Source organism: Phocoena phocoena, chromosome 11 (assembly GCF_963924675.1).
Source record: "Phocoena phocoena chromosome 11, mPhoPho1.1, whole genome shotgun sequence".
NCBI classification, from domain to species: Eukaryota; Metazoa; Chordata; class Mammalia; order Artiodactyla; family Phocoenidae; genus Phocoena; species Phocoena phocoena.
In genome coordinates, this window is record NC_089229.1 from 9,643,017 (window position 1) to 9,667,775 (window position 24,759).

Consider the following 24,759-nt stretch of genomic DNA (forward strand, 5'->3'; position numbering starts at 1 on the left):
AATGCCTGGCACAGCCCCAGCTGAACAGCAGAGACGTGTCCACGGCACATTTCTCCTTTTGAGCCTGTTGCCCAGCTTGCGGCCTCTGCCATGGACGTGGGAGCCGGCGTGGGTGGTAAGCAGTGTGATGACCATTATTCACCGGGTACCGCCCACGTGCTGGGCACATCGGGGCCTCACACACATTCTCTCGCTGAATCCTCCGCAACAACCTGACATAGGCATTTACCTCTTGCCGAGGATGAGGAAACAGGTTCAGAGGATGGCCACTTGTCCTGTGTCACAGCTGGCGGAGCAGTCTGCGTTTTGAAGCCATGCCTGCCTGACAGGAGAAGCTGGGCCCCTCCCGGCCCGGCCCGCAGCAGGGGGCTCTAGGGCAGGCAGAGCAACGGAGTTCCCCGTGGCCGCACCTCCACCTGGAGGGGCTGGGCAGGGAACAGGACACCGTCAACTTGGAACAAACTTTTATTTTGTGTGCTGGTTTGGTCGGTCCATGGCCACAGGTCAGTGGTAACTAGAAACAGTCAGGAGGAGAGGGGAGGGGAGCAGCAGTCCGGAAGCAGGAGTGGCAGCGAAGGGTTGGGGATGGAAGGGACGCGAGGCTGAGGAAGGACCCAGCCAGCTGGGTGTCCCAGGCTAGAGAAAGAACATCTCTCTGCCCATCGGTCCACCCTAAAGAGAGGGCTTCAGTCCACAGCTCCGAGCAGGCTGGTTTGGGGCCCATGCTACCATCTCTGGCCTGGGCAACACCACCCCCACCCCTGGCAACGATTCTTCCAAAGGGCTTAATGCTCTGAGCTGGGTCTGGAAGAATCTTTTTTACTACCTCCTACCTGCTCTCCCTGTACCCCAGTCGGAGCTTCCAAATCTGGGGCTCAGGCCTTTCACTGCTGGGCTCCTGTAGCAGCCATGCTGGGGCGATGTGGCAGGGAAGGAGGGGTTCCAGTCCCGGCCTGGCTCAGAGGAACACCTGGCACCCCCACCAACAGGAGATGCTGTTGACCGTGACCCTGAGCAGGCGGACCCCAGGCCCAATCATCAGTGCCCTGAGGCCCAACAAGAATCAGAGTCAGAGTCCAAGCAGGAGGCGGCCCCAGGGCAAGGTGAGAGCCCCAGCTCGGCAGACTCAGCAGAAGAGGAGCCACCCCAGCCAGCCAGGCAAACAAAGGATTGTCTCCAAGGGGAAAGAAGAGCCACAGCTGTCTTCAGGTCAGTGGCAAGATCAGAGGGGCAAGGAGGGTCCTACAACTCAGTCACCAACACCCTCCACACGTCTACAGTTACAGCCTAAGAGCTTTTGGCATTACCTGTTTGGGGGTTTAAGGGAAACGAGGGAGAAAGAGAAAAGGGGGACCACCGCTCTCCACTCTGCTGAGATCCCCAAGTCGCAGAAGGACGGCCCCCTGCTCTGGACGCCCCTCAGCCTGGAGGCGGCTCCGTGGCGGGGCTCCAGGCGCACTGGAGAGTGAGCACAGGGAAGGAGGGCGCGCTTCGGCTCCTGACAGCCCTGAAAGGTTCTCACAGAGACACACGAACGCACGGACAGACAGGCAGCCAACTAGCTCCTGGAGGCTGGTGGCCAGCCACGGAGGAGAAAGGGGAAAGACTGCCAGGCCCTGACCGGCCGTACTCCTGCATCTCACACGCCCACACACACGCCCACGCACACGCACACTAGATAGATAGACAGATAATAAAAAGAATAAAAACTAAGGGCCCAGATGTACAAAAAAGGTGTGAGTGAGGAAGAAGGTGGGGAAGAGAGTTGGAGATGGTCAGTCCTCCAGAAGTCTGGCCACCTTCCTCAGCTTATAAATTACAACCCCCTGGAAAACGGGGGTGGGGGGAATGACGAGGCTCCGGGTGCGGCCTGGGGGAGGGCGAGCGGTGGTCAGAGTTGCTCTGGCCCATCTGGTGGAGTGGTGGCCAGAGAACGAGGATCCCTTGGGTGGTGGAGGTGGGCTGGGGGGGATTCAGCAGCCGCTGGCGGGAGTCAGGCAGGCCCCCTGGGACTTCACCTTGTGACGCTGGCCCCCCCGTCGCCGGCCCCCGCTGCCGGGCTTGGGCTGAAAGAGAGAAGAAGGAGCTTGAGAAGCAGTGGCCCATCGGGAGCAGGGCAGGACAGGACAGCAGAGGGGCAGCGGGGAGCGGGGGCAGGAGGTGAGCGAGCAGCCATCTGCTACGCCCTCCACCAGATGGAGCCGGCGCCCACCCTGCCTTCCTCGCAGCTGGTGGGTCACAGGTGATCACGGTGTGAGAGGAGCCGTTCAGAGAAGCACAGAGTGAGCAGGAACTAACGTGCGCCACTGCTGACAGGTGGGAAGAAAAAAGAAATGAAGGAGTCAGAGGAAAGACTCGACGGGGAGGGAGAGCGGAAAGGACAGGTCCAGGCAGAAGCTTCCTTCTCCAAAGAGGAGTCAGACGAAGAGACGCTGGAAAGGGGCGATGTGAGGGCCACCAGGAGAGGACTCCAGGGGACAATGCTGGCAGGAGGTGCCGAGTGAGAGCCACACTGACAGGGCCCAAGACCACCTACCCCTAAGGAAGTGTCACGTCGGGGAAGGGGCCAGAAGGACCCTCTAAGGCAGCGTCTTTCAGACGTTGGGGCTGCAGTACGTACGTACATCACTTGCACTCACACACACAACGCTCACTCTTACTATGACAGGGAAACGCTGACATTTTTCTATTCTCTTTCACTAAAACTAAATGCTGGTCAGGACCCATTAAGTTCATTTCACGTACGCCACATCTCAGTTTGAAAAACACTGCCTTGAGAGACAAAAAGCTCACACTTAGATAGCACTTAGGGACCTGGAGTTGTGGGAAACACCCATCTAGGAACTCAAAGACGTGGCAGACTGGTGAAGGCTGCCGGCACTCTCCTATGGGTCACCTCCACGGCCATGCCCCCGCCCCCACCCCGCCCGAGGCCGTCAGGGGCCCAGGACCAGCCTGGGAAGCACACTCACCTGTGGCTGGAGACTGCCGGACGCAGCTGGCTGCGCAGCCGCTAGAGAGCAAGCTTCATCTCCAGTTGGGGGTGCCCCTACTGCTGGCCCTCCAGAGGGACCTCCCTCTTCTCGTTTGGGCAGGGGACCCTTTTTCGTCGATTGCATTTTAATCTGCTGGGGCTTGGAGTTCATTGGGGAATTGTTGGTGGTCTGGAGGAGCTGCAGGAGCCAAGGGGGTGGGGGATGAGACAGAACTGCAGGCAGTGACCTGGGCTCAGCTGCCCCCGCCCCACCCTTCAGGTCTCAGGGACCTCTCACTCCGTGGCCTGGCTGGGCCTGGGCGAGGTGGGTGGCAGGAGGGCAATGACAGGGCAGTGGGGTGGAGAGATGTCCTCTCCACTCAGCGTGCCAGGGCCGATGTCTCACCTGCCTCAGCCCAGCCCAGAAGGGTTCCAGCCTGTTCCCTGCCCCAGCTGCTCTTCCCACAGACAATCTGTGAACCTCAGCCATCTCCTACTCAGCCCAGCTCCCAGGCTGGGGTCCAGCCTGCCCAGAGCATCAACTCTATCTCTTGCTGCCCCTGTAACAAGAGCCTGGGGTAAGTTTTAATTTTGGGCCTGCCAGAGAGATCAAGTGGGTGTCTCAGGAGCTGGAAACATTTGGAGTGTGGCCATCAAAAATCTTAAGAGCTACCACCCAGGAAGGACTGACTCAGAGCCTTCCCTTATGGCCCAAGTTCAACCTCACACAAAGCAGCGAACAGGCCCAGCCGCATCCCCAAGGGCATCACAGCACGTGCGGGCAGCTTCTGCCAAACCCTCAGCCAGCCCAAAGCAAGGGGGCCTCCAAGGATGACCCTCCCCACTCAACACACTCTACAGTCTTAGTGACGTGGATGGGCCTAAGGAAGGCCATTCTGGAGGAGAAGCAAGCCTGAGGCTGATTCCAAGATCTCAGACAGGATGTATGGAGCAGGGGTCAAACCACTCTATCAAGTGCCGCTACTCAAGGCCATGGATGAAGTCTGCAGAGGGCATAAGGTGCGCTCCAGGACACAAAGAGCTCAAGCCCATGCCCCACTGCTATCCAGCACTCACTCCAACTGGACCCACTGCTCTAAGGGCACGGCCCCAGCCCGACCATCGGGGCACGTACCCAGCATCTCAGAGGCCAGCACTGGCTAGGCGCAGGCATTCTCCCACCACGGACTGCCATACCTCAACTCCACCTTCTCTCCTCCATGGTCACTACCAAAGCTCAGAGAGACAGGCGGTCTAGGGAAACCTCTGAGGAGAGCAGAGAAGATGGCACTAAGGCTATACCTCGGCGCTGTTCCAGTTCTCCCAAGGTAGGGACTGGTGCCTCTGCCCCTGGCAGTCAGTAAGATTTCTCAGGGCTTCTTGAGCAGAGCGTGCTGTGCTCACAGTCTAGAACTGGAGCAGTCCCTGGCACTTCCTGTAGGCAGGCAAGGTGGTCTGCCCGGCCATACCTTAGTGATGGTGCCTACAGCCTTGGTGCGGCCTTCCCGGAACACCAGCCGCTGGTCTATGTGCAGGTACTCAGGGGTCTTGATAAAGCGGAAATGCACGGTGGCCTTGTCCCCGGTGCGCAGACAGTCCTTGTCCATGCTCAGGATGGTGGCTGTCTGCCTGATGCTCCCACAGTGCACTGCCAAGGGAGCCAGGAAGTCAGGAGAGGCCTGAGCCACTCAGTGGCCTCAGGGCAGGGGAGGCAGTGGGTGAAAGCATGAAACAAGCTCGAGCTGTGGCAGGCTGAAGACCTCAGAGGGCAGAGTGAGGCTAAGCGACTGGAGGCCCGTTCCTGGATTGACCCTGCCTCACATTCTCCCACTTTTCCCTCCAGTTAGACCTCGCTTGTCCCCAGACCCACCTGTCCCTAGTTCCTGAACACAGGGCACTCTGTTTGCATGTGGGCCTTCTCTGGACTGTGGGCTTCCTGATGGCAGGGCCCTTGCCCATCCTGTCTTTGTCCCCAGCACCTTGGCAACACCGCCTGGCACACTGCAGCACTTGGTAGATGTCTGCTGAAGGACTGAGTGTGAGGTCCTTGAGGGCAGGTCTGGGTTTCCAGAGCCCAGCGCCGAGCTGGTACTTGGTTAGTGTTTGCAAGAATGAATAAACCACAAGCCACAGCTCGTGGGTGGAACAGAGGGGATGGCATCACTGAACAGGGCAGCGACCTGACTTTTGGCTGCAGCTGAAACTTTGGGGTTTGGGTTGCTGGAGCACACTGTAGGGGGAGCTAGAGCAGGGGGCTTCAGGCTGGCAGTGCCTTTAGACACCTACCCATGGCCTGGTACCGCGGGCTGATTGTGGTGGGGTGGTGAAGGACAAGGATCTCGGCCTCGAACTCCCAGGATGCTTGGGGATTCAAGCGTGGAGAAACCATCACCATGCCCTTCCGGATGGACGAGCGCTTGATCTGAATGAGAGAGAATCCCAGACCTCAGGGACAATAATACCTTCTGGCTTCACCCGCTGGTCACAGAGGACCAGGACTCCTTCTGGGAACTGCTACCACCCCAACTTGGCCGTGACCTCTCACTGCACTGGACCACAGGCCTTCTTTAGTGCTACACGGGAAGCCTCAACACTGCTATTGGGGGGTCAGGAAAGACTTCATACAGAAAGTGGCATTTTAGCTAGGAGTTGCGAGACGGGTCGGAATTAAGTGGGTGGCGAGAGGGCAAAGGCAGGCAAGCACTCAGGTAGGAGAAACAGGGCGAGCGTGATCTGGCTGTTGGGAAGCCCACAGAAAACCCGGCTTTGCTGGTTAACTTGGCTGGTGCAAATGACCCAGGAGCTAGCACTGACCCCAATCCCCAGGAGACTGAAAGCTGAATGGCAAGAGGATCTGGCATGGACTCAACAGCCCCACGTAGAAGGACCCCAGCAAGAAGGAAGCGCAGGAAGGCTCCCAGCTGCCCTCACCAAGCTCAGGAGGCCGGCAGGCCTACGTTTAAGTCCCGGTGTTCTCCCCGGATGCTGGGCAAGTCACTCAGGCTCTCCTGAGCCTCAGTTTCCTCATCTGTAAAAGTGAGGTCAGTAATCCCTGCCTCGCAGAGCGGCTGTGAGGACTGGAGATGACCCGGAGCCTAGCATAACACGGAGCCCGAGGGGAGTTCTTGGTTTTATCAACACTCACCTTCTTCAGTGCGAAGGAGGCTGTCTGGCCCCCCCGCACCTCCTTGACAGGCATGCGCTTGCGATGGATCGATTTGACAGCAATGGACAGGAAGTTACCCAAAGGATCTGGGCCCAGCAGCAGCGTGTCATTCAGCTTGATCAGGCCCCTCAGTGTTGTCCCCGACACCACTGTTCCCACACCCTGCAGACAATACCCCGGTCCAGTAAGTCCACTGGCACTACAGACTCGCCCCGGCACCCCTGTAGGAAGCGCCACTCAGCCTCCCGCCTTATTCAGTCCACCAGAACCCACTCACCGGGACAGAGTAGGTGTCGTCAATCTGAAACTCAGCAGGCTCTTCCTCCCGGTAACTGGTGCGAGGGGAGAGCAGGTTGAGGAACATCTTCAGCAGATCTAGGTTCTCGCCTGTAACGTTGGAGATTTGGAATATCGGGCACATCCTAAGGTGGGGAGTGTGGAGAGAGAGGAAGAAGGCGCTCAGGTGGCGAACTCCTGCCTGATAGGGGATGAGCAGCACGAGGGCTCCTGGAATGGCTGCTGCTGCTAAGGGTCCCACCACCCCTTCACTGGCCTCCCAGGCCCTCTGCCCAGCTCACCTACTTCTGTCCAGACCTGCTCTGAGGCCTCCTCCTCCTCCTATGTAGTTTTGTCTCTGAAACCTGTCCCCTCCTCTCTGTCTCGGTACCACTACCCTATTTCGAGCGATCATGACTGCCTCTTCTTCCTAAAGCACATACATCCTTAAAACCTTAACCAACTCTCCACTGCAGAAAAGACAGCCGGAATCCCTCCTCCCAACATCTCTGCCAGTTTATTTCTCTCAAATTCCTATATTCCAGCCAGACCAGAGAACACTCCCTCCCTTCTCCTAAGACCTTGGTACTTTTTTGTTCCCATGTACTTGTTCACTCTGAATTGTTCACCCCCTGCCTGAATTCCTTCCCTCTTATCCAACTACCAAATCCTCTCATCCTTCAGAGCCCATTTCCAGCACCGCCTCTTCTAGGGAATCCTTCCCAGATGGGCACTCTTCATTCCCTCTGAGTTTTCAAAGAACTTTATTTTTTTTTGTAAATTTTATTGAAGTATAGTTGATTTACAGCATTGTGTTAATTTCTGCTATACAGCAAAGTGACTCAGTTATACACATATATATATTCTTTTTCATATTCTTTTCCATTATGGTTTGTCACAGGATATATATATTTTTTAATTTATTTATTTTTGGCTGCATTGGGTCTTCGTTGCTGTGCGTGGCCTTTCTCTAGTTGCGGAGAGCGGGGGCTACTCTTCGTTGCGGTGCGTGGGCTTCTCATTGCGGTGGCTTCTCGTTGTGAGCATGCTCTAGAGCACAGGCTCAGTAGTTGTGGCACATGGGCTCAGGAGTTGTGGCTCACGAGCTCTAGAGTGCAGGCTCAGTAGCTGTGGCACACGGGCTTAGTTGCTCTGCGGCATGTGGGATCTTCCTGGAGCAGGGCTCGAACCTGTGTTCCCTGCATTGGCAGGTGGATTCTTTTTTTTTTTTAAATAAATTTATTTATTTATTTTTGGCTGTGTTGGGTCTTCGTTTCTGTGCGAAGGCTTTCTCCAGCTGTGGCGAGCGGGGGCCACTCTTCATCGCAGTGCACGGGCCTCTCACTGTTGTGGCCCCTCCCGTTGCGGAGCACAGGCTCCGGACGCGCAGGCCCAGCGGCCACAGCTCACGGGCCCAGCCGCTCTGCGGCATGTGGGATCCTCCCGGACCGGGGCACGAACCCATGCCCCCGGCATCGGCAGGCGGACTCTCAACCACTGCGCCACCAGGGAAGCCCCCTACTTTTAGTTTTTTGAGGAACTGTTTTCCATAGTGGCTGCACCAATTTACATTCCCACGAACAGTGTAAGAGGGTTCCTTTTTCTCCACACCCTCTTTAGCATTTATTCGTAGACTTTTTAATGATGGCCATTCTGACTGGTGTGAGGTGGTACCTCATTGTACTTTTGATTTGCATTTCTCTAATAACTAACGATGTTGAGCAACACTGCATGTGCCTATTGGCTATCTGTATGTCTTGGGAGAACTTTTTGTGTCTCTGTTACACGTGACTACATCTGATTTTCTGTCTGTTATCTGAATGGCCTCTATATCTCCTATTCACGATTAGTCAAACTCCTCAAGATCAGGAATTATATATTTCCCACAGCTCCTAGAGTAGGGACAACACAGAATAGGCACTCAACAAAATGAAATGAATTGAAATGGGGTCGACTGAAACGTACTCCCTCTGCTGGCCAACTGCTGGTACTGAAGACAGCGTCAGGGCAGAGACATAGGCCAAAATGTCAGGCTGCTCCGGGTCCTGTACTTAAGCAGCCCCAAGACTCTGGGAGAAGGAGCAGTGTTAACAAAATTTACTATTATCAAGAGATTATCTCTGACCAAGGAGCCGACCACCTTGAGGACAAGGACTATGCCCAAGTCAACTCTGACTCCTCAATGCCTAGATGAAAAGCCCAGCACAGAACAAACACCCAATAAATATTTATGGCGTCAGGGAATTTCCTGGCAGTCCAGTGGTTAGGACTCGGCGCTTTCACTGCTGAGGGCCCAGGTTCGATCCCCGGTCAGGGAACTAGCATCCTACAAGCCGCGCGGCACGGCCAAAAAAAAAAATTTTATGGAATCAAAGGGCATGCTAATGAGTAAATGCCAAAACTGATCTGTGATTAGAGAGCTTTTGAGAAACAACCGTGTAAAAAAATTAATAATAACCATTCTAAAAATGGCTGTGTATCTATCACACAGCAGCCAGGCACGGTGCTAAGTGTTTTACATACATCATTTCCAACACTTACAAGAGCCCTATGAAGAAGGTAGTATTATTCCCATTTCACAGATAAGGACACTGAAATATCAGCTGGGATTCCAACCTCAGTGAGACCAGTACCTCAGAATCTGGGTCACCCGATACAGCCCCCGAGCAACATTGCTGAGAGCACAATCTTCTGTTTCAACCAATCTCTGTGCCTGTGCAGAAGTGAATGCTCCCAGGACTTCCCTGGTGGTCCAGTGGCTAAGACTTCATGCACCCAATGCAGGGGCCCGGGTTCGAACCCCGGTCAGGGAACTGGATCCCACATGCCGCAACTGAGAGTTCGCATGCCGCAACTAAAGATCCCGCGTGCCACGATGAAGATCCCACGTGCTGCAACTAAGACCCGGCGCAGCCAAACAAATAAATAAATATTTAAAAATACATAAATAAATCAAAGGAAGAAGTGAATGCTCCCTACCCATTACCTCTCAGAGCTGAAGTTGGAGGCTGTAACAATCACATCATCCTTGCTCTGCACCAACACAGGGATCTTGCGGCAGCCGGGTGACTTCAGCAGGCGCTGTAACAGCTTCAAGGTTTCTTAAAGGGTAAAATGGAACAAAATTAGGGGAACATAGCCTTCTCTTTGGCCAGGCTTCTAGGGCAAGACAGGTCCACTCATCACTGATGCAAGCAGGAGACAAATAGATGGACAGCGTTAAATGCCATAATGCCTGGAGAAGCAAAAGGAGGATCAAAACTTTGGGTGGGTAAGTGCTTGCTAGAGTAGAAGGAGAGTACAGATGGGGACTGTCTGCTAAGGTTATAAGTCTGAAACCTGTCAGGTTTCTCCAGAGTCTCCAGAAGACCTGCATCCTATAAGCAAGTGATTTTGGGGTCCACCAGAAGGACAATGTTGTTCCTAGAATTCCCTGCTTCCTGGAAAAAAAGTTCATCTGACAAAAGGATCTCTAGGACATTTAGACACCTGTAGAAGTCCTTATGAGGCCCTCCAAAAGGATATGTCTTCACTTCTCTTCCACCATCTTTAGCAACGGGGGAGAGATGCATGAAAGCCTAGTCTTGCAACACTGTTTTGAAACCTTTGGTGGTAAAAGGTAATCAGACTCTCTGCCCAAATGTCTCCATGTATGTCCAGCTTAGATGGTAAAACCCAACCCCTTCTGCCTGGAACCATCTGAAAAGAGATGCCAGATTAGGGATTTCAAGGACCTTGAATTTGTAACCAGAAGGAACAATGAGCAGGAGATAACTCTAAGCTCTGCTCAGACCAAGAGGCAAACAGGGAGAAAGCAAAAGATTCTGGGTTGATAGACATTCAGGCCAAGGTCTAAGCACAATACAAGGAAACAGAAAATTCCGGGTAGATCACCAAGGAGCCACAGTGCGTGACTGCCCCAAACAGAGAGACTGCTACTGGCTGTTGGCTTCACTTACCTTGCAGGATGTTGGCAGGACACATGTCAATCTTGGTGACCACCACAAAGACAGGCACATTGAGTGCCAATGCCAAGCCCAGGTGCTCCTTTGTCATCCCCACGATGCCAGCATTGCTGCCCACCTGCCCCGACACAGAAAGAACTGTCAGGACAAGGGAGACAGAGATTGCTGCTGGGTGGGCACAGGGGCTCAAAGAAGGCTGAGGTAAGAGAGAACTCCCATCTCTGAGGCCACCATCAGAACAGGACACAGGGGGCACAAGTCTTAGGCCAGAAACAAAATGGCTGTAGATGAAAGCTGGGCTGGGCACAGATTGCTTTAACCTCCAATTTAACAGTGTGGGCTATCAAAATCTGAGGAGACTTTGAAACAATAAAAAAGACAGACTCAGTCTGGGAAAACAAAGTCATCAAAGTGGATTCAGTTTAACATCCCTGGCCCCCAGTTACCCCATCTATAAAATGGGGGATAATAATATTCACTTTACAGGGTCACTTAGGTTTAAATGACCAAACCTATGTCAAAGGTCCAGCACACAACTAGCACGAATTAGGTATTCAAGCAATGGCAGGGACTTCCCTGGTGGCGCAGTGGTTGGGAATCTGTCTGACAATGCAAGGGACACGGGTTCGAGCCCTGGTCCAGAAAGATCCCACATGCCGCAGAGCGGCTAGGCCCCGGTGCCACAACTACTGAGCCTGTGCTCTGGAGCCCGCGAGCCACAACTACTGAGGCCTGTGCACCTAGAGCTCATGCTCCGCAACGAGAGGCCACCGCAATGAGAAGCCCGCGCACCGTGACAAAGAGCACTGCCCAGGTGCGGCAGTAAAGACACAGTGCAGCCAAATAAATAAATATAAATAAACTGATTTTTTAAAAAAAGCAATGGCAGCTGTTACTACTGTTACCATTCCTTCCTGTAACAATAAATGTTTTAAAATATCATCATAAAGGCTGGTTAAATAAATTAGAGACATGCATAAGTGTGCGATACAAAAGAAAGAGGAAACTCTTAACTGATGTGGGGTAATCTCTAAGATATGTTTTTTTTTTTTTATGCGGTACGCGGGCCTCTCACTGTTGTGGCCCCTCCCGTTGCGGAGCACAGGCTCCGGACGCGCAGGCTCAGCGGCCATGGCTCACGGGCCCAGCCGCTCCGCGGCATGTGGGATCTTCCCGGATCGGGGCACAAACCCGTGTCCCCTGTATCGGCAGGCGGACTCTCAACCTCTGCGCCACCAGGGAAGCCCCTCTAAGATATGTTTTAATGGGAAAAAGCAAGGTGGTATACAGCATGCTATCACAAAGAGTGGTGATTGGATCACTGTTTGAAAAAAGCAGCTGGAAGACATTTGGGGGAACATCTGAGATAACATAAATACTTTTAGACTAGATATTGTATGATATTAGGGAACTCTTGTTCGTCTTCTTGGTTGCAATAACAGTAGGAAGCTGTGTGCTAAAGTATTTTAGGAGCTGTGTGCTGAAGTATTTGGGGTGAAGAGTCACAATGTCTATAATATAATCTACTTTCAAATGATTCAGCCAAAAAACCAACCAACAAAAAAAACAAAAACAAACAAAAAGAAAACAAAAACCATACACACACACAGAAAAACTCCACATATGCATCTATCACATGTACAGATAAATATGGCAAAATGTTAATGATTGTTGACTCCGAGTGGTGGGTTTATGGTATTCGTTGTACTATTCTTTCAACTTTTCTGAATGTCTGAAATTGGAGGGAGAGAATATACACATATATGCTGGGTGATTACAAAATATCTCTAGAGGATACATAAGAAACTGGAAGTACTGGTTGCCTGTGGAGGAAACAACACAGGCGGAAGAGAGGCTTTAAGTCCTTTGGTACCTTTTAATTTTTGTACCATATGAATGTATTACTTACTAAAACAAAATAAAATTAAAATTAAAATCGCCAAGACATATTTATACAGGGCTTTATACATTCCAGAGGGACTTCCCTGGTGATCCAGTGGTAAAGTCCCCTTCCAAGGCAGGGAACGCAGGTTCGATCCCTCATTGGGAAACTAAGATCCCACATGCCGCGAGGTAACTAAGCCCGCGTGCCACAACTACTGAGCCCGTGCGCCTCAACTAGACAGCCCACGTGCTGCAAACTACAGAGCCCATGCACTCTGGAACCCGTGCACCACAACTAGAGAGAGAAAACACGCACACTACAACTAGAGAGAAGCCTGCATGCTGCAACGAAGCACCAGCGCGCCGCAGCAAAAGATCCCGCGTGCTGCAACTAAGACCCACCACGGCCAAAAATAATAAATAAATAAATAAAATAAATATACATTCCAGTGTCTTCAAGCGATGCTCTCATTTGATCATTACAATTCCCAGGTGAGCTACCACCTCACCAGCACAGATGTCCCACGCATGTTCCCTTTTCCTACACCGAGACACCTCCACCATTTCCCTCCTAATTCTTCCCATTCCCTCCAACCACCTTTCCTAACCAACCCAGACCTGCTTTTGTTCTTCCCAAGCAGGATAACAGAATGATCTCTCTGTTGTCTCTATATTTTCAAGGTTTTTTTGTTTTTGTTTTTCTGGAAATTGATTGCCATGGAACAATAATGAAATATTTCATTGTTTTCCACAGAAATTTTTAATATTTAGCTCATGGCCTAAAAGTCAGATAATACGTAACATTTCATCTGGGGTGAAGATATGTCCGTTAATTGACCTTGATCACTGTAGCTCAGTTAGAAAAACGCTCATGTTAAACTGATTTCTACACCCTTCTTAATCTCAACCCAACAACTGCCCCAAATACACCCTATGGCTCTTCCTTCGAAACCCTTTTGTAGAGCGGCTTTCCTCAGCCAGTCAAGGTGGTAAGGGCCCCTTGCAACGTTCAAAGATATGGGAGATAAAACCACAATGAGATTGCAAGAACCTCGGGCAGAGAGCCGACAAGAGTGTTCATACATATGCTCTGCCTCTCTTTACCCTCTGGTCTGGGGAGAATTTGCCTGGAAACCTCTGTTTGTGGGGCAACTTGATCAAGTTTGCTCTGAACAGATGTTGGCATTTACTACACTTATTAATACAGACAGCTGGAGGAACTGGGAAACGGGGAAGGGTTTTGAGAAGGATTTTTGCCAAAGGAAAACCCGCTCGCTCGCACTCTCTCTGAAAGCTGTGAAGTTGTGACCAAGGCCGTGGGCCTCACAGACTCCTACTCTCTGGCCAGGAAGATCAAAGGGGCCCAAATGCGAGCTTCGAAACATGATCCAGCCCAGAAGCCTCTGCTCCCTTCCCCTTTCAGTTCACCTACATGATGAGCTGCTTAAAAATCTATTTCCCACGAGACTGTAAGCTCTATGGGAGCTCGGGACACCCTCTTCACTGCTCTGTCTTCAGGCCTGGCACAGTGATAGGCATGCAGAAGCTTCTCAGCAAATAGCTGTGGGACTGGTTGACACTGGTTCCAGGCTTCAGAAGAGGCCACCTCTCAGGCCCCTCAACGGCTATCTGCACTCTCCCCCATTTCCTTCCCAGGCCGCCCCATCTCTGAGGGTGCTGCCTGGTATCATCTCAAAGTAGCCCAACTCCAGGAGGAAACACTTCTGAAGGTAATAAGAAATGCCCCAGGAGAAACCCTCCCTTACCCCTCTCCGAAAAATAAGAGAGGTCTGCAAATGGCACCTTGGTTTCTGCTTAGAGGACCTCCTCCTGGCCTAAGCTAGGAGAAAGATCACGGTACGCTCCTTGAGAAGGCTGGGCACCCCTGCAAAACTTGTCGTTCTTACCCAATTTCAAAGCCCTGAACCAAAAGGCCCTGTCTCAGAACAATGTCAAACACCTGCATATCACCACAGCCCCGGAGCCCAGCTGCAGCCCCCGCTCCTCGGCAGCACCCCACTTACCATGAGCATGCAGAAGTCAGGTAAATGGCCGGTCATGCCGAAGACCGTGGTCTTCAGGTACTTCTCATGGCCGGCCAAGTCGATGAACGTAATCACCTTAGTGGATTTCTCACAGATCCTTGTCCACTCCAGGCTGCCACCATGGCTGTCTGGCTTGTTTACCACATTGCCTTCACTGTCAAAACCCAGAATGTCGTTGCCCACACTGCTGGTGCGACCAGATTCAATCTCGTGTTTGTGGCGGAAGAGTTTCTGGCGGGCGAAGCCTCGGCCATTGTCCAGCTCCCCGTGGGTCAGGACCCCCAGAAGCGTGCTTTTGCCGGCATCCACGTTGCCTACTACCGCTACCCTGTGTGAACACAAACCCATACGTTTGTGTGAGAGTTGGTGACTGAGTGAAGTGGACCTCCGCAACCGGATCCATAAGGACAGGCTTGCCCCTGAGCCTCTCCAGCTCTCTGCCCCTTCTATTCAGGGATGAGCACATTAGGAATGCTCTTAGAGCTGTATCCAGGGAGTAGAAAGTTACTCAGGAGGAACTGAGTTCCCACCACAATGACTTTCTCCCTTAACTTCCACTAGCTTTCCCAAAGCTGCCAGACAGAAGCCCTAAAGCCAAGAGAGGTACAAAATGCTCTCCTCCGTTACCCTGGTTTCAAGCCTCCCGGCCTGATGGGAAAGCAAATGCAGCCCACAAAATGGCCACAGAACATATGGTTGGCCTCTCTCCCACTCTCTCCAAATGGAAATATTTAGGGATGAGGGAGTGCAGAAACAGAGAATGGAGCTATCGGTGTTTCTGGACACTCTTTCCATGCCTCAGGAAGCGAAAGGGTGTACCCGACACACCAGGTGTCAAAGGCTCAATCACCGTTCTGTGTGAAGCCCTAGACCCCAGGGTCATGCTTCAGGGGACCTGGAACTGTTCTGAAGCCTCCTCACCTGACTTCCAGGAAGTCATTGTCTCCTACTCGTTTCCGGACCAGGTAATCGCGCACACGGCCCCCAGCTTCTTGACGTTCCCGGAGGAGGATGACATCGGCCTCTATTTGTTCTGCCATGCTCTTCACCGTGGCATAGGAGGCCTCCATGTCAGCTTCACTCAGCCCGTACTCAGTCCCATCTGGTGACAAGGGCCCAGACGTCAGCCTGCCATCAAGCCTGCCAGTCAGCCACCCCTCACAAGGTCCCACCCTGGGCACTGACGAACATGGCTCTCTCTACCAGATACTTCAAAAATTTGCTCACAAGTTAATAAATAATAGGCTTCTCCATTAAGCAGGGCATTCATTAATTCATTCAACAGTAATCACAGAGACTCTCCTAGGTTTTATGCCAAGTCTCAGGCCGGGTACTGGGAATACAGGTGCCCTTAGCGAGCTCACAGCCCAGCGGGGAGAGACAGGAAATTAATTAATTGCAATACAGCTTGAGTGCTTTACTACAGAGCTGTACAAAGAGAATGTAAAGCACGAGCAACTAGCATTGCCTGGGGAAGCTGAGGACAGCTTTGCAGGGAGCTGACTCCAAGCTGCGTCTCCAAACATGAAAAATGGGCCTGCGGAGAAAGGAGGAAAGACATCCTAGGCAGCAGAGCAAAGCATGGAGCACGGCAGATCATGGCACGTTCAGGGACCAGTAAGCAGCTCGGCGCGTTGGGGAGCAGGGTGTCAAGTGGCAGGAGACCACACGAGAGGCAGAAACAGTTAGGCAGACAAACATCACACAGCAGCAAAACACATATGTACCAGGGTGGGAAGCCTTGGGGTTACACAGGGGAGTAGCAAGATCAGATCGCTGTGGGACAGAAAGATCCCTTGAGCAGCAGTGTAAAGTGAGCGCTGGCAAGCGAGAGACCAGAAACGGGGAGCCCAGTTAGGAAGTAATTCTAATAATCCAGGCAAGAGATAATGACAGGAGACAAAGGAAAATGGAGAGAGAATTTAAGAATGAGTTTAGGGACAGATTTTTAACAGAGGTGGCTCAGGTGAAATGTCCAGCAAGTAGCTGGAAAAAATGAGTCTGAGCTTAGGATGAGGAAGGACGGACCAATCAACCACTAATTTATTGAATGCCTACTGTATGACAGTCCCGGTCAGGTACTGTCCACATGGTGCCACATTTCATTCCCACAGTAGAATGACAGCTCCTCCAGCTGTCTCCTGGGAGCACCCCTCTCCTTCCCTGGGCTCATGTGCCCAACCTCTTTTCTTTTCTGCCTCCAAAGGCCTTGCAGCACCTTCTCTCACCCCCTTCCACTTCTCCCCCTACAAACAAGCTCAAGGCTTTCCTAAACTAAAGGAGACCCAACCCCTCTTCCCTTGCCCCAGCTTATCTACTGAGCTACCATCTCCTCCAAGCATCTCCAGAGTAATGGACACTTGTTGACTTTATTTCCTCACCACCTTCTCACTGATCTGATGACTATGGAAAAACCTGGTTTTCAAGTCATCAGTGACGTTCTGCCCACTCATCCAATGCCCTTTCCTCGAACCCTTCACAGGCAACACTGCTGGCAACAGTCCCTTTGTTTACTGAGGCACTTCATTCCCGCCCTGCTTGCCTAGAGCCCAAACTCTTCTGATTCACCTCCTGGCCCTCTGGGTCTTCCTTCTGTCTCCTCTGCTGGCTATTCCTGCTGCTGTCCCCAGATGCCGTCTTATTCAGTAGTCAGTCAGTGGCCTTCTTCTCTATCCTTGAAACATTCTCCTTGGCCTTCTCATTCTATGGGTTCAACTGTCATTCTGAAAACTATGAAAACATTCATATCTAGTCATTCTTCCCAGAGCTCCGTCCACACCCTTTTTAAACAACAGCACAAAAACTAACACCATTAATAAAGCATTTTAGTCCTCTCTGCAACCCCATTAGTTAGGCATTACTGTTCCCATTTAATAGTGGGGAAACAGAACCTAGAGGTCTCTGTGCTGGGAGGGAGCAGAGGGGCCGTGTGAGCCTGGGTCTTCTGATTCCAAACCTAGAGGCTTTTCCTCTGGCAAGGGCTCCTCTTAGTGCCAGACCAGTTCCTCCTCTTGCCTTACCTATTTCTAATGACACCACTATCCTTCCAGTCACCCCAGCTTAACACTCATCACTCCAGTCCTGCCCCTTTCCTTGTCCCTGCTCTCCTCTTTTTGCCAATCCAATGCCACCAGCCTGATTTAGGCCATTATTCTACCTGAATCGCCACAAGAGATCCTTAACTGGTCTTAGCAAATCCAGTCTGTTTCTGCCAACCCATCCTGCATAGACATACAAGCTCAAGGTCCTACAGAATGCACAGCTCTGACGTTGTCACTTCCGAGTCAAAGCCTTGGAAGGGCTCCCCAGGCCCAGCAGCGCTCAGTTCCAATTCCTTAGAGGCTTCCATCCCCCTCCCCCGCCCTCCCCTTCTAAGCTTTGTTCCAGTGCAGGTGGCCGAGTCACCATCCCTCCATGTCTCTGCACTTTTCTAGCTCTATACCTTTGCTCATGTATTTCCTGCCCTAGAAAGCCAATCAGCGTATCTCCACTTGTCAAAATCCTACCCATTCTGCTCCCTTATGAAGTTTACCACATGGAATAGAGTTTTGGATGCGTGTCTTCCCCTGCTATACACAAGCATCTCGAGGACAAGGGACATATCTCAAACATTCCTGGACGCTCCATGGGGGTGCCTTTCCTATACCAACTCCTCAAACGTTTGTAAAATGCAAAACAAATGAACAAAGAGGATGCAGTTGAGCCAAGGAGTTTCTTTTTCTTTTTCTTTTTTTGGCTGCGCCACATGGCACGCAGGATCTTAGTTCCCCAACCAGGGATCGAACCCATGCCCCCTGCAGTGGAAGCACGGAGTCTTAACCACTGGACCGCCAGGGAAGTCCTGCAAGGAGTTTCTAAATGCATGGCCAACTGCGCTCTGGACATATTCTGGGTTAGAGAAGGTCTCGGAAGCATCCCTAAGAGAAGGCCAGCTAGCCCTGCCACTCTTGCCAGACCCCCACATTCTATCCAACCTTTCCTGCTTCTGGTACAATGAGAAGCTTTCAGATCCTATCCCACACCAGCAGGCAATCACCAGTGTCACCTCATCCATCCAGGGCTCCCAGAAATGCACCCAGTCACATTACCCTTCTCCAGCACGCTCTATACTCCTCACTCTGTAGGAGTGGAAACAAAGGCCAAGGAGAAAAGCCGCTGAGGTCCAATTACTAAAGGCCACATATTCAGCCGTGCAGGAACCTGATCAGATCTCAGTCCTGCCACTGACTTACCTTTCTTATATGTACTCTCCTGCTCAACATAACGCAAAGGCTCCCCACAATTTTAGGATAAAAGTCTAAACGCTTTGGTATGGCATTCAAAGACCCTCAGATCTGGGCCCTGACTACCTGTCCAGTCTCCCCTCCTGACACTCCCAACCTCACATTCTACATTTCCTACTTTACTGAATCACTCCTGGTCCACCAAATACTCCACACTCATCAATGCCTCCATGCCTCTGTGCTTGTGGCTTTCTCTGCTCACTCACTACTGTCTCCACTCACCTAGAAAACTCCTACTCATGCTTTAGAATTCACTGAAGGGGCACCTCCTCCTTTGGAAAGACTTTTAAGTCTTTTCTGACCCTCCCACAAAGATGTAACACTCCTCCCATGCTCCCTGAACTCTTAATGCAGTACCTGGGTCTTAGAAAGTCACGATTTAATATGTGAAGAATGAACAAGGCTCTTTTTGAAAGAAATCTCATGGTAAATCATCTATAACCTGGAACCCTTAAAAAATTACTACTGCAACTATTAATACTAGCTAACGTTTATATAGTGCTTACTATATGCCAAGTGTTAATCTTCACCATGCCACCATGGACTAGATTCTATTATTATCCCCATTTTAAGACAAGGAAAAGCATCAGGCAAACTTAGACCCACCAGGTTCCAGACCCTGAACTAACTGCTAGGTCACATTGCCTCCTTTTAAAGTATCAACCGTAACTTAAGAATGTATACTTAGGGACTTCCCTGGTGGTCCAGTGGTTAAGACTCTGTGCTTCCAACGCAAGGGGTGTGGGTTCAATCTCTGGTCAGGGAACTAAGATCCCACATGCTGCACGGCATGGCCAAAAAAAATAATAATAATAAGAGAAAAAAGAACGTATACTTAAAGAGCACATTCCTCCACCCTGCTTCGAATTTTTTTAAAGTCTAATTTATCCCTACAAAACTTGCCTCAGGTTGTGGGGGCAGTGGTGGTACCATCCGCCCGATTTTATAGGTGAAGGAAGCGTCAAACAGAGGGCAAGCACCAAGCACACACAGAAAGTCAGGGATCAAGCTGACCCAGGGGGCCTCGCATCTCTTTTAGTCTTCTGCTTGATCTTCAACTTGTTTAATTACAATCTCTTTCTGCCCCTAAAGAATCCCAGCAGGAAGGAGTCACTATGAATCTAATAGCATCCAATTGGTAGATGCAAAGATAATGCTTGGGTGTGTAAAATACGTGTTAATGAATGTTTGCCATCTTGTTATGCCGTGCCACGGGAGGGTTAATTAACTGTGAGCCACCAAGGTATGGTAAAGTTCAGTAAGAGTCCACATTAAAGAATAAGCAAAGAGTAGGGGCTTTAAGAATCTGGGTCTTCAAAGAACAGTCCCAACACTTGTCAGAACTGATCTAGATGTGGTTTCTTCAATTCTATAAGCTGGAAGTGACCTTTGAGTGGTTCATCCTATTACAGGAGGCCAGGTGTGCACCTGACCCCAAAGCTTTCAAAAGCCTACCAATGATCCCCCTAGTCACCAAATGGAATGGCTTTTTCTGAACCTGACTCTCCCTGCTGTCTCTGTAACACTTGACAATGCTGGCCAACTCCCTCTCTTCCTTTCTTTTCTTTCTTTCTTTCTTTTTTTGCGGTAAGCGGGCCTCTCACTGTTGTGGCCTCTCCCGTTGCGGAGCACAGGCTCCGGACACGCAGGCTCAGCGGCCACGGCTCACGGGCCATGTGGGATCTTCCCGGACCGGGGCACGAACCCGTGTCCCCTGCATCGGCAGGCAGACTCTCAACTACTGCGCCACCAGGGAAGCCCCTCCCTCTCTTTCTTGACAGAACCTCTTGGTTTGCCTATCTCTCTGACCATGCCTTCTTTAAGGTGGTAACACCTAAAACTGGGGAGGTGGCAGTAAATACAGAAAGGAAAGGATAGATATGAGGAACATTTCAAAGGAAGGCAGAGCAATATTTGGAGATCAAACCCTTCTTCCTTGTGTCATTCTTGCAGCATTTCCAAATATTGTTTTCTACTGAAGTTAACTATGTATATGCCATCTCTCCTTCTTGGGACAGAGACCAGATTTTAAGTATCTAAAAGTGCTTTGCAACAGTATCAAGACCTTCTAAGATACTTAATAGATATCTGTCAAATAGTTCAAGACAGATTTTGAGATTTCCTCCATCTTAGACTCAAACTACAAAAGAATTATTACCTGCCTTTACAAAACGTACATTCGGCAAAGAGAACGAGTCCCTCAATGATGCATCGAGGCCTACTTAGGCTTCTTGTAGAGATGACAGAGATAAGACCTGGTACAGGCTAAATTCATAATTATTAAACAAGTCCAGCTGCCATTTCAGCAAAGATAATGTCTTAATGAAGATGAGAGTAAGCAGGCTTTGTATTGAGGATATAAACTAGGAATGACCAGGGGGAAAAAAGCCCAGGATATAATCTGGGATTCTGTCATGGGGGCTGCCTTCCCCTAAAACAATGGGCCCCATTACAATGGAATAAGGGGCTGGGAGGACAATAACAAGTCCCTTCCAGAATAGCAACAAGCTTACATGTCTGATGGGATCTCACAGGGAGAAAAGAGGACCTCTGTTATCACAGCTATCCCCACCGAATGGTCAGTATGGTCCAGGGCAAGGCAGCCTTGCCGAAGAGAGGAATTCTGGATGTCCTTTCCTTGCTGACATCAAGAAGTATCGCAGGGGTTCTCTGCTAAGCGGGCAATGAGTAGCCATGGGATCTGCGAATCGGGCTTGGAGGGGAAGACTTAGCGCTGCCTAGGGAAGGCTTAATCCTAGACCTAACTGTGACCTACTCTATCACCTCGGACAAGAAGTTTCCTTGCTCTGTGCTTCATCTCCTCTTATGCAAATGTAGAGTACTGGCGGCAGAAAAGCAGCATCTGTAAAACCGCTTGGAAAGTGAATTTTTAAAAAAGTAAAGTGAAAGGAAAACTATGCTCACCTGATCCCTGCCCAATGACATATATGGTCTCTCCGCATCCCTCGTCCATCCTCTCCCACATTTGCCGAAGTAGGCTGTCACACTGCTCTGATGTAGGGCTCACTAGAACCAGCTAGAAGAGAAACCAACAGCCTTAGGACCACACTTACTAGAAGAACACCACAGCCAAAGCAGATCGAGAGCCTGACCAAAGACCCTGACTGAACCCCACAGCACCCTGATCTAAAAGAGCTGGGCAGCCCTCTCATGCCCTCTCTGCCTCTCCTTAAATAGCCTTTGAGCCCAAGGCCTTATGAGAGTTGAGTTATATGCAGTACTGAAATGAGTATGTCTGAACCACAACCCACAGAAAAGAGGGTGTGAGCAGCCTGCCTCCTGCTGCTTAACCGAGGGGCAGGATCCACAATGACTGAGAATCTGGCATTGCAGGTAGAAATTAAATGAGTAGTGCTTTACACCTACATGCCGAAGTCTTCTACCTGCAGCTTGCAACTCACAGAGATCTCCATCCAAGGCCGACGGTTCCCATAATAACATAAGAAGTCTGTTCCAACTTGCCTTGGCTATCTCAGTTATTTAGGAATCGGCAGTAAAAACTGCTGCAAGACTCATCTTTATCAACAAAACACATTACCCCTAAGATGGGTATTAGCACCGTCATTTTGTGAATTTCTGCCAATAACATTAAAATATCAACCACTTATCTGAGGAGGCCATTTACCAACAGGCATGTCAGATCCCATTCTCTAACCACTCATGTGTGACCTTGGACAAAGAACTTAACCTCTGAGTCTCAGTTTTTTAATCTACAAAATGGAGATACTACTACCTGCATCCTAAGGCCACTGTAAAGACCAAATAAGATAACATGTAAAGCATCCAGTCCACAGCTCAATAAGTGGTAATTACAATTTTCTTCACCCAATCATCCTAGAAAAATCTTCCTGGATGAAACTAGCCACCGCAGTTCACTAACTGCTTCTCCTTTTGGAAGCTCTCAGAACCTTATGTCCATCCCCACATTTAATTGTAGCAAGTATATAAACTTATAGCTTCTAATCTTTTCCTTAGGAATCAATCTGTTCAACCCCTCTATCCTCTCCCTTCACGTCCGTTTTTCTTTTCAATATCATCAGTATTAATCTACATATAGCTTCTCAACTTTAAAATACTGAGAAGGACTTCCCCAGCTACGTGATGAAGGAACACTTCCCTATCCTGGAACATTAAATAAGTTGGTCAGGAAGTAGAGGTACTGCTCTCTGCAACTCTGCCCTGCAATTTCCCACTGCTTTCAGGCTTCTTCAGCACCTTGGCCATCAATTGACATCTAGCTCATCTGCTTGAGTCAAGTGTATCTCTTACAATTTCCTGAGTTGACTCATCAGAGCTTATGCTTTGAACCTGGGTGCTGGGACGTGTGCATCGTGTCCCATTACCTCACACATTTCCCCTGACCATCCTCTCTGAACTTGGCCAGCCTCGTTATGGCATTAGAGGCACCGGACAGGACCACTGTGACAAGGTGCAGTACCGGCTTCTAAGTGCTCTGCAGAGACTAGAGGGAGAGATCAATTAGCTGCAAGGTAAAGTTCTCTCCTGTCTGGACCAAGTTTCATGCAATTTTGCCACCACAGACTAGAAAGTCACTCATGTCTTCAAAAGTCGTTAAACTTCTCTACCGTAAGTACTCGACAACAGGTAGGAGGCGGTATCGGTGTTCTATCCTGCATCAGCTGCTACTTAATCTGCACAGAGAATTATCAGTTTATTCAGTTCACTTCAAACATTTACTGAGTAGTATGTAACCGGCAGTGCAGTAGGTTTCTTACATACAGTTCTCGTTTTTACAATGCATCTGTACTAAAAAGATGATGGAGCTGGAGAACTGAGAGGTTAAGGAACTTTCCCAAGGTCACAGAGCCTTTTTAACTGGCAGGGCAGGAAAGGGAACCCAGCCCTGTCTGACCCCCAAGCTGGCATTCTTTCCTTTAGCGATGTTAAGCACCTTCGAAACACCAGTCCCAAATTATACTTAATTTTTTATTCCTCCCGCCCCCAACGCCAAGCAGAAGATGAGCCCTTAAATCCTGCCCACCTTCTCGAGAGCTCAGAAGACACGACTTAAATCGTCCTTCATTATTCCAGTCAAACAACATAAAGTCCCACTCCCAGAATGGCGAAATGATGGGTCACTGCCCATCTTTCACTTCTGTTTTGGGTGGGTTTGTAAAGTAGACATTCTTCAGACGTCCTTCTCCCGGACTGAGCGACTACTTAATGTTTCCTCTCCCAACACCAGGAAGAGCCGCAGCTGACTCCCTGCTCCCCCCTCGGACTACATGATACTCCCGCGCGCCCTGCCCAAGCCACCTCCGACCCTAGGCTGCCGTGGACAGTCCACGGGGAGAGCCACTCTCGATCTCGGGGGAGGCGGCACCGCGTGGGGACGACCACTGCGCGAGTAGCTGCCGGCGTCCGGCGCCCGCGTTCCACGTGGCGGAGGCGAGGGGTTGTGATCTCGGCGGGAGCCGGACGGCGGGAGGCCGGGTGGGCGCCGCCGGGGAAGGACAGCGGTGCGGCCGGCCGCCGGAGCCGCCCCTCACCGGGGAACCCGCCGCGCGTCCCGCACTTACAGGTGGGTGGGCTCGACCCCTCCTGCCCCCGCCGTCGCCCCGGAGACTGCGCGGCCCCACCGCCCGGTACCCCTCGGCGCCCGGACGGTCCCCTCAGCGCCGGCGCCGGCGCCCGGGCCTACCTTGCTGGTGAGGTCCAGCTCCGGTTCGCCGTTGAGCGCCTCGCCGTCCTCGCTGCAGTCCGAGTCGAAGCCGCCGTGGAGCCGGGCGGCAGCCGCCGCGGCCCTGGCCGCCCCCGGAGAGCTGGGCTCGGGGGCGAACATAGAGGCAGGGACCGGCGAGTCCATCGGGAAGCGACTCCGCTCCGCCGCCATCTTTAATAACTTAGGCTAATTCGTAGCCGGCCTCCCCTCCCTCCCCATATCATTTGCCTAATCTATGCGCAGCCCCGCCCCAAACCTTATCAGAATAATTTATGCGAAATTTCTCCAGCCGCGTAGAGGATGACACGTATCTCTAGCTAAGAAACAAACGACCAGGCCTCTCAGCCACCAATCGCTGCAGCTCTTTCAAGTACCTAATGAATAATTAATGAGACCCAAAGCCCAACAACAAATGTCTGAGACGTCACGCGCCTTGATCGTAACTTGGGAGGGACAGCACCG

At 51.1% G+C, this 24,759-nt stretch overlaps 1 protein-coding gene across 1 annotated transcript; it reads right to left on the reverse strand.

Annotated features, from left to right (window-relative positions):
* Positions 1-452: 452 nt before the first annotated feature.
* Positions 453-24,473, reverse strand: GTPBP1 (GTP binding protein 1). Its single transcript, XM_065887238.1, has 12 exons — positions 24,277-24,473; positions 21,519-21,630; positions 15,232-15,412; positions 14,290-14,638; positions 10,376-10,499; positions 9,403-9,517; positions 6,418-6,562; positions 6,120-6,302; positions 5,261-5,396; positions 4,444-4,622; positions 2,973-3,173; positions 453-2,066 (listed from the first exon to the last, which is right to left on the reverse strand). Exons 1-12 carry the CDS (start codon positions 24,466-24,468, stop codon positions 1,974-1,976), a joined length of 2,010 nt encoding a protein of 669 aa, XP_065743310.1. The 5' UTR covers positions 24,469-24,473; the 3' UTR covers positions 453-1,973.
* Positions 24,474-24,759: the final 286 nt, after the last annotated feature.